The sequence below is a fragment of the Enhydra lutris genome, unplaced genomic scaffold (genome assembly GCF_002288905.1).
Source record: "Enhydra lutris kenyoni isolate GAN:26980312 unplaced genomic scaffold, ASM228890v2 scaffoldscaffold17, whole genome shotgun sequence".
NCBI classification, from domain to species: domain Eukaryota; kingdom Metazoa; phylum Chordata; class Mammalia; order Carnivora; family Mustelidae; genus Enhydra; species Enhydra lutris.
Window position 1 is genome coordinate 12,308,922 of NW_019154101.1, and position 10,684 is coordinate 12,319,605.

Sequence of the window (10,684 nt, forward strand, 5' to 3'; positions counted from 1 at the left end):
ATCAGTGGGGCCAGAGATCAGTGTGCACGCAGTAAAAGATAGATAACCAAGAGAAAAGGTAAATTTCAGGACAGTTTCCAGAAAAATCATGGAAAATGATAGGAAAATGGTTATAGAAGTGAATAAACACATGAACCTGTCAGGCATTACAACTAATTCTTTTACTGGAAAGAAAATGCTAATTTTTCCATTATTATTTTGTTTTAATTATGAATGGATTTCCAAGTCAACAGCCAAATATGAAGAGTATATATGTATACGAATGAAAAGTAGTGTTAAAATGTTTTAAATCCAAATAATTACTGATACACAGAATCTTTTATGGTCTTCTTAAAAATTATTCCTAAATGGAAAGCATCCTACTAAACAATTTCTGAAAAATCTTTGACAAAGAAAAATCTATTGACTCTATCTGACCTTGTCCTCTGCAGAACAATTTGTGTTTCAGCCTGTAGTAGTTTCACTAATGTGTGTGTGTGTGTGTGTGTGTGTGTGTGTGTGTTGAGTGAGAGAGGGGAGGATAGCTATTGCAAATAGCTTAATTCTGCTGATCTAGCTATACATGGATGAATAAGCAGACCAAACCAAATTCAGACGATTTGGTAATACAGTCATTTCGTTCAAGCTTTCCATAAGCAAGAAATAAACAAAGTAGCTATTGCATGGTAAAGGTTATTAAGGAGCTGTTGCAATAAAAGACAAACAAACAAACAAAAAGCAAAAACAAAGGAAACGAAGATAGCTGTTGGCATTCAAGGCCTTTGGAATGATGGTAAACATAAATGGCTGACCGATACTAGTGTTACTTTGTTTTCAAAGAAAAAAAAAAAGAACCAGTATGAAGCACTCTGTTGGGAACAGACAGATCTATAACTTGAGGGACTATGTTCACGGAAAGGGTGCTACGGAAGCAGTCTTTCCATTAGTCCCATATTTATATGTTTTTTTCTCTTTTGGTAAATGGAGGCATAGAAGTTGTAAGTAGTCTGTAAGTTAAGAAGTAGGAAATCTTTCTCTCCCAAATAGCCAAGCCCAAGTTTATACCATCAAGTCAAGGGATAAAAAATGTGGCTAAGATTTAATTCAAAGCTTAAAAGAAGTAAACACAGGGCAAAATATCAATGAACCATAAAACCTACCACATCATTTTATATATTTGTGTAATTCTAATGCACAAATGTTATAAGTGATTTTCTGTTGCCTTGACTTTAAAGTTCTCCATTAATATCACAGATAAATTTAATAGAAAAATTTTTCATCTTTTCTTTTAAAAAATTTCTCAAATCTCTCATTCTTTGGCAGTCTTGTGATTTTTCCAATCTCCAACTGTCCTTAGAAAGAGATAAGACAAATTCATTTATCAATGTATTATCATGTGAATTAGAGTGAACACACACATGCATGAGCACACACATTATTGACAGAAGATAAGGCACAGTTCTAACATATTTTAGTTACCTCTAATATATCTGTTATATATGCTAAAGAGAAGGGGGCACTATAGTGAAACATGATTTTGTTGCTTTTAGCTGTCAGTAAGTGTATGCAATAGTGATGTGTACATATGGAAGAAAACAGAAAAGTGAGTTTTGCTCAGATAAGCTATATTTTGTTGAAAGTCTTCAGATCTCTGGATAATTTTATTGCATCTCTGCCACTTTCAATTTAGGGAGGTGTGGGGTAGTTCCTGGGTTAAGTCTACAAAGCTCAATTCTTCCTTAATGATCCTAAGTAGCAACTGGCTACATGGTCACACTACCTCAGTGAAAGCCTGGACTCTACACTATTTTAAATGAGTATAGAACATAAGGAATAACACGGTGGACGTTAGGAGAAGGAAAGGAAAAGTGAATTGGGGGAAATTGGAGGGAGAGACAAACCATGAGAGACTGTGGACTCTGAGAAATAAACTGAGGATTTGGGAGGGGAGGGGGGCAGGGAGTTAGGTGAGCCTGGTGGTGGGTATTAAGGAGGGCACGTATTGCATGGAGCACTGGGTATGGTGCATAAACAATGAATCTTGGAACACTGAAAAAATAAAATTAAATTTAAAAAAAGCTTAAAAATAAATAAATGAGTACTGAAATTACTCTTGTTTACATTTTTAAACTTAAAAATGGATTATTTATTTACATATAAATAAAATAAGTCAGCTGTATTATTTAAGGAAACAGTAACATGATATGGACCAATCCAGTTGATAAAATTAATATAATAAATAATATATTAATGTTAAGCTACTTGAAATACATTTCTGTAATGAATTACCATCTCCTCTGTCCTTTGGTATGTCAGTATTGTCTTACAATTTATATCTTGTATTCATATCTTTTCCTCTTGTTTTCTAGCAGCACAATTACTACCGCAGGCACAGGTCCCCTTTGGACTATGAAAGTCCCAGTAAAATTGGTTAGTATCTCTGAGATTGGCCATTGGAATAAGACTGCATTCCTCTGCCTCAGTTTAACTTTCTTTTCTCAGACAGATCTCTTCAGACTGTTCTTCTCTTTCATAATGCAAATGTCTGGTCTCAAGAACCCATTATGGACATGTCTGAGATATTATTTCTATCATCTAGTTCACCCCAATTGTGATTATAGACATAGAATACAAATTGGAATGAAGTCAAAGCTTAACTCCATTACAAAGGACTTGCCTCTAGCTCCTAATAGTTGGGACATCCTCTACGTATAACTCATCTTAGCTTTGCTATTAACTAGGTGGGTGACCATGGGCCAAAAATGCAAATCAAACTTTGTATTTCTGAGATATGTTAGAAAAACAAGATTGTACCTTATAAAATGTCTTGTAAATAAAGGGACGATTATAATTTAAATAGCTATAGGAAGAATTATCTTAAGTAGTTATATTCTATTTGTAGTATATTTTGTAAACACTGAGTTTACAAAAAGCCAGAGGGATTAGTGCTAGGCTTTCTATGGTTTAGAGGACTTTGAAGATACACCATTACTTCTGTTGAGAAGCTTTATATTCTAGTTTGGGTAAAGCTTGGTCAAATATAAAAGAATACACTTAAAAAAAATACAACTAATGGTAGAACTTAAAATACACCTTCCAAATGAGGTTAAATTGAATTAACTAAGATTGTGGATATAGTAGGTGATAAATTTTATGATGAATTATGAACTAGTAAGAAGGGATAGGTTAATAAGAAGTAGGCATAGAGCACAGAAGTGAGAGAAATCCTATATTTGGTTGGTAGAAAATGCTTGAAGCAGAGCCTGCAGCTCAGGTACAAACTCCAGGAGTTGAGAGAGAACTTAGAGATCTCCAAGTCAACCCCTCATGAGGAAGGAACCCTTTCAGCAACAGCCTAACAGAAGACCACACCATTTCTCATTAAACCCTACCATTCTAAAGGGCACATCACTCCCACAAGGCAGCCAATTCAATGTTCAGGCAATATAACTTGCTGTTATCTATAAAATGAGTCAAAACTTGGGCATGAGATGCCTTAAAGGCTTTGAACATGTCTTGCCCTTGACCATGTCAGGACCTGAGCTCCATGGGGGGCACCTCTAGAAGCAAGACAGTTTGCATCCTTCATTCAGTAAGTACACACAATGATCTCCTGCAGTGCCTGCTAAGATTCCCTTCCCTGTTTTACAGAAGGAACTAGGCTTTTAGATACACATTATGACCACGGATACACAGTTAAGAAGAGGCAGAGCCAGAATTTCAGCGAGGTTTGATGGCAACGGTCACATCTCTCCTGTCCCCTAGTTAGCCATTGGAGGCTGATCAAATTAGCTAAGTGTGCTGCATGTTAGACCAATGGAAGAGAAGAGAGGCAAACGTGGGACGTGATGACGAACTTGAACGGAAAATGGAAATTCTATGAGATTGAGTGATTGAACTCTACTGAATGCAAGCTAATCTACTCAATATGAATACTTGTAATGACAAAGGAATCAGAGTTGACTAGAACTGCCCTAAGAAAATAAAGACGCCAATATAACATCAGACTATCAAAGTAATCGCAACTTTTCACAATAAAAGAGGAATATCCATCAAGAACACAGCAGTCTTGCAGAAAGAGTTCTTTAGGGGGAGTTAGGTGAAAGGGAGATGCTGAAGCGAGCCTCCGCGGGGCTCGGGGCAGCCGTTGGGTGGGCGCGGGGGCTCTGACGCCTCTGCCCGCTGCAGTGGGCGAGCTCGCTATCCACTCCGCCGGTTATGGTGCCCAGTCGCACCAACGTGGCTGCCGGGATCCCCAGTAGCAAAGTGAAATACTCAAAGCTCTCCAGCACTGACAGTGGACACATTCATCGTCAGAAGGAAACATTACCTGCCGAAGCAAGCTTTAAGTTGCAAAGATGTACAGTGAGAACTCACATATTAAAGTTTAAGAGAAGCTCTACTAAGATTCCTTATAAGGCCATTGCCTGTGCCACCGCTCAGTTTTTGATTGGTACCTTTCTCGTTATCGTGGGCTGCCTCCTGCTGGCGGGCCACATCAGCAAAGTGGGCGCCAACCGGGCCGTTCCGGTTCTGATTGTTGGCATCCTCGTGTTCCTGCCCGGGTTTTATCACCTGCTCATCGCCTACAGAGCGCACAGGGGCTGCCAGGGCTACTCCTTCAGTGACCTTCCAACCTGCGATGATTAGCCCCCACCGCAGCCAGGAGAAGAGGACTCACTGGGGGTGCTGAGGGGAGCCTTAAGGCCTTTGGGAGAGGCTGTGGAAACCTATGCCTCGGGACTAAGGAACTCTGCAGCTTTGTATATATTTAGCAAAACTATGGCCAGGTCTTATAAATTCATCCCCAAAATGTTCACTGAGCTTACAGTTAGCCAAACAGAAAGCTAAGAAGTGCGCTATTTTTGTTTTCCTGGCCCTGGCTTAAACCCTTGACAAATGTTTCCACATGGGTATACAGTGGAAGAAAAGCAATGTTAATTGTGCTGGAAAGTGATGTTATTTTGTAGAACAAAATGTTGCCCCTACCACCCTATTTAGAGCTGAACATCTCTTTTAAGTAGTCCTCGTTGATAATTTTATCTTGTGGCAAATGGAAAAATGCAGTATGTCTACTTTCATATTAGTTAAGTAACTTATTTGGAAAATTTCTGAGTATTTTATCCTCCATGCTTATCGTCAATTTTGTAGTCTATGGATATCTTGGTAAAATCAAATATCAACGTAGGAGAAATAAAGAGAACAATACCGTTGTGTTGTGTGGAGCTGTAGAGTGAGATAAAAGTGGTTTTACATCCCAGATGCCAACTTTTTAGCTGTGTAACCCTGGACAAATTATCCTAATATTCTGAGACAGTTTGGGACCATAATTCTTACTGTTTGAGGTTTCTGTAGAGGTCAAATATAGTATTTATATTAACAACATTGCACAGAGGTGTTCGCCAAAGTGTTAATTCCTCACTGTAAGATAGGATTTTATAGAAGATTGCACATAAAATTGACTAAAGCCACAAGGGAAGTGCTTCCATTTGAGTTAACCTAGGAAAGGTGGCAACCCAAGAGAATGAGGCTGCTCATCTATAAAGTCATCTCTTAGTTTAAATCAGGTCACTGGATTGTTTTTTATTCATGTGAGTATCTTTTCCTCTTGAGTCCTATATAAGAATAGGGCAGATACAGGATTTGTGGCACCTAAGGCTTATGTAATTTGGAGGGGTCTCTTAAGAAAATACAAAATTAAGTGTCATGCATAGCAAAGGGCCTATATTAAGTATCATTAGCTCTGTGGTACATCTGGCTTTCTAGAGAAAGTAAAGGATCTGGAGAAAAGGACTGAATGTGGGGACATATCAGCAGTTAAGGCTGTAGTTCCAGATTAAAGATAACTGATGAAGCAGCATATTTTTTTAAGAATAAAAGATATCATCCTACAAAAAATAATACTTTCTGAAGTGTTGTAGATAAAGAATACAGGCATACTTTGGAGATACTGTGGATTTGTTCCATCCCACACTACCTCAATGAAACAAGTATTGCAATAAAGTGAGTCAAATGAATTTTTTGATTTCCCAGTGCATATAAAAGTCATGTAAACTATATTGTAGTCTACTAGGTATGCAATAGCACTATGTCCAAAAAAAATGTAAGTACTTAAATTTAAAAATTGGGACACCTGAGTGGCTAAGTTGGTTTAAAATCCAACTCTTGGGGCACCTGGGTGGCTCAGTGGTTAAAGCCTCTGCCTTCGGCTCAGGTCATGATCTCAGGGTCCTGGGATCAAGTCCCTCATCGGGCTCTCTGCTCAGCGGGGAGCCTGCCTCCTCCTCCTGTCTCTCTCTGCCTGCCTCTTTGCCTACTTGTGATCTGTCTGTCAAAAAAATAAAAATAAAAATAAAAATAAAATCCAACTCTCGATTGCAGCCCAGGTCATGACCTCAAGCTCATGAGATCGAACCCCATGTTGGGCTCTGCACTGGGCCTGGGGACTGCTTAAGATTCTCTCTCTCCTTCTGCCTCTACTCCACCCCCACCTCTCTCCTGTTCTAAAAGGAAAATTTAAAAATATTGTCTTGCTAAAAAAATGCTAATCATCATTTGAGCCTTCAGTTCATTGATATAATAACAATGAAAACGTTTGAAATATTGTGAGAACTATCAAAATGTGACGCAGAGACATGAAGCGAGCAACTTTTGATGAAGAAGTGGCACTAACAGACTTGCTGGATGCAGAGTGGCTGTAAACTTTCAATGTGTAAAAAATGCAATTATCGGCAAAGTGCAATAAAGTGAAGCATAAGAAAATGAGTGAATGCCTGAACAGACTTAGATTTATGAAAAATAAAAGAGTGCAGTCCCTGGACAAAGAATATTGGCAACTCATAAAGGAGAAGAAAGATACTCTCAAATGTGTTAACCCTTAAGATGCACGAAACATACCCAAGTTAAGAGTTTGGTGGTCTTCCTCTGGTACTATATTATGTACCCAGACCAGACACGTAACAAATGGAATAAAATGGTATATTTCTAAATACTAGCTTGAGATTGTGCAAAATGAACATGGAAAACATGAGCTGTAATTTGTTTGGGCTTTGATACACCTTCACAATCCTCCCTTTATTAGAAAACACAAACTATACAAAATAATCCATTGAAAAGTAACTGGTAAAAAGTCCAGCCCAACTTCACTGTGTATAATTAATATTAAAAGGAGGACACAGTCCTGGAAAGGAAGTACTTTTTTAATAGAGAGAAGGTTAACCTACAAAATGGCAGTGAAGGAATATCAATGTAGGTATCAAAGATCCAAATATGGTCAATAGTGCAAACTTCAGTGCAGAGATGACCTTATCACAAGGAGAACAGTTAAGCAAATAAAGACAAAAGGAGTATCAGAACATGGTCGTATTATAGAAGGTAGTATTAGAAACTGGAGCATTGTTTCAATTTCAGATATGGCATGCATAGTGTGTGCAGTAACTTTAAAATTATAGTTCACCAGGTCACATATCTGACAACTCTCGCTGAATTATAAATTATATATATTTGGCTCTTCTGTTAATACAAAGTTTTAGGCCAATTTCTTATCATAACATCCTTTTGACAAGATTGGATTTCCAGCAGTGACTGACAGCTGGTCATCATGGCTGACTGTCTGGGCAGGCCAGGTCATTGGGCACAAGAGATGCTGGGAGGGAGGAGACCGCAGCATCATCCATCTACACACAGAAAACTATTTCAAAGAACACGCTTAGAGTAGGACACTGTCCCTAATTTTGAAACAAAGCATATCACTTTATCATTAATTTTTCAGCGGAAATTTTGTTCGCCCTTTCAAGAGAGTGGATCTCAATGTCATAATTTGCTCTGGGTTTTTCTTCCATGTTTTTAAAAGTAGCCTGTTTCACTATGGATTCCACATCCTCATTAGTCAGTTGCTGTTGAAGAAATTTGCTGATTTTTAACACAGTGCTTCTGCGGTCCTATAAAGAGTTCGGTTGATCACACATGACTCCCATGATGAAGCAACAATGTACATATGAGTAAACTAGATGTTGGACGAGGGATTATCAGTGTAACTAGATGTGCAAATAAGAGCCTGCAGGGCAGCTATAGCTCAAAGTGTTTCTCTTTGTAGTTTAAAAAAGTTGAGGAAACTGTTAGGGAATCAAGTTGAACTATGAGAAAAAACTCTACAATAAATCCCATTCATGTATGCACACCTAAGTGTTCATGAGGACTACCCTGACTATCCTATTTAATAATGCAACCTGCCAAAAAAATAATAATAATGCAACCTGTTAATACCCTTCCCTTCACTTCTGATCACCACTTTCCTACATTACTTTTTCATTTCTCTCCTTCCAATGTGCTAAACAATTTTCTTATTTATTGTATTTATTGTTTAGTGTCTGTCACACTAACATGTTAGTGGTAGGAAAATAGGGACTTTTGTCTGTTTCCTTCAATTCTTAGAATGACAACCAGAATGTAGTAAGCACTGAATAAGTTTGTGGGATGAAAGAATAAATGAAGAAATTAGTATTGCCTATCTTAAATATAAGGACATATGAAGGCTTAAGAATAAATTAAGCCCATGCATTTTTGAAATTTCCAGTCAAGTTTTACTCATCGATAACCTGAAAAAATGTTTATTTAAAAAGGCCTTTGGCAAATATACTTTAAAAAGAATGTATCCAGTCTTAAATGTAAATGGTCAAACCAGGAACTGCCAAACACTGGTGAAAACAAACATAAAATAAATAAATCAGAAATTCCAAATCTAATAAGACCTAAAGGACAATAAAATTCCATGTGCAATATCCAGGTTCTTTTATCTTTCTGGACTATGTTTACATCAAGCAATATATATATTTTTTCTATCTGGTTGATAAAATCAAATACAAACAAATCTCTGCTGTCAGAAATACAAAGTAAGGGTACTGAGCCAAGTGTCACATAGGCTTACCACAGTAACAATGTAGTCCTGGTAACCCCAGTCAAAGCACTCATCTGTGGTGAGCCTTGTCTCCTCTTACATAAAGTGGTAGTAAGAATATCTACTTCCTAGTGCATATTGGGGATAAAAAGATCACAAATATGAAAATACCTTGCACAGGTCACACCAAGACAGAATTCAATTTATATCAACTTCCTGGGCTGCTTCTTGAAATAATTAGAAATATCTTATCACACTACCTCATTTATTCCTAAAATTAGTGAGACTTCTGTGAAATCACTAAATTCTTTCTAAATTGTTTTTTATTTCCATTTTGTAACACTTCATCCTGTTTACCAACTCTTTTAAGGGTCCCTTTATGGTATGGAGTCCCAAATATTGAAACATATGTCATATTTTGTGTTTTCTACTCTGGACATGGATCTTTCCTCCTAAAAAACATATTGCTTACAACATCAAAGCCACAAAGCAGAATGGTTGCTGTCTTTTATCTCATAAAGTAAATTTACCTTACTGGTAAAAAATCTTTCCAAGAATTCTTTTATGGCTGATGTCATAAGTTTTAACATTAACTTTTCTTAAAAGATTTATTTATTTATTTTAGAAAGACAGGGAGAGAGTGAGACACAGTGAATGGGGGGAGAGACTGAGGGAGAGAATCTTCAAGCAGACTCTCCACTGAGAATGGAGTCCAAATCAGGGCTGTGTCTCACAGCCCATGAGATCATGACCTGAGCCAAAGCCAAGGGTCAGAGGCTTAACCAACTGAGCCACCCTGGCACTCCAACATTAACTTTTGAAAAATGATAAAAAGATGTCACCACACTTTTAGGGTTTCTAAATCTATATACAACCTGAAAATTAAGAGGTGACTTTAGATGTTTTAAATAGATATGTAATTATCTTAATTTTTATTAAACATATCTTAATTACATACAGATATGTAATTATCTTAATTTTTATTAAGTTTCATGAAAACTTTTGAGAGATTTTAACTATTAAAATAGGACACACTGAACATTTTTCTAAAGGCGTGTTCATGACACAAAGTTGAAAATATGCAAATGTAATTCCAGGTGTTGTATTTCTTAGACAAGTTTCATCCGTGGAAATTCCAGAGGTCTTGAGTCTGTGGCTCTTCTTCATGTTTGTCTATAATCCACTTCTGAACCAATTATTTAATGAAAATTCCAGATCTCTATAGCTAGAACATGCTCTTTTTGAGCTTTCTACATACCTTGGGAAGGAAAAGGAAATGGGAGAAGAGCCATAGAAATCTGATCCACAGAGACCTGTCACATTCCTGCCGTGACAAGTCAACACTACCAGAAGGTTTAAAACTTCTTTGACTCAGTGCACAGGTGTAAGGAGAGCTTAGCACTTCCCAAGACCCAAAGGAGGGTGTGAAATGCCAAAGGTGAGCATTTACAAGGTTATGCTTGATGGTAGAGGACAAATACAGATAAAATGTTAAAGTGATGTTGCTCACTCAGGATGGGAAAAAAGGAAACGTTCAGTATATTCGCATTCCATTATGATTGATATGCATTTTCCCTTTCACTGCCCACTGTCCTGTGTTAGAATAAGCCAGCAGTCAAGTGGAAAACTAGAAGATGGAATAAATGAGAAGAAAAACAAGGACAAGTCACAAGATGGACAATTTGTCATTGAATTACTGTCAAACTCTTTACTTCTAAAGGCAAATTGTAATTTGCTGCAATCTACAGTAGTCCCCCACTGTCTTATCCACAGTTTCATTTTCCATATGACTTCAATGACTCAGCCTAC

The 10,684-nt window shown here is 37.4% G+C and overlaps 1 protein-coding gene across 1 annotated transcript; it reads left to right on the top strand.

Annotated features, from left to right (window-relative positions):
* Positions 1–4,197: 4,197 nt before the first annotated feature.
* On the top strand, positions 4,198–4,629 carry LOC111147887 (transmembrane protein 230-like). The gene is made up of 2 exons (XM_022504150.1): positions 4,198–4,291; positions 4,346–4,629. The coding sequence occupies exons 1-2, from the start codon at positions 4,198–4,200 to the stop codon at positions 4,627–4,629; spliced, it is 378 nt and encodes a 125-aa protein (XP_022359858.1).
* Positions 4,630–10,684: the final 6,055 nt, after the last annotated feature.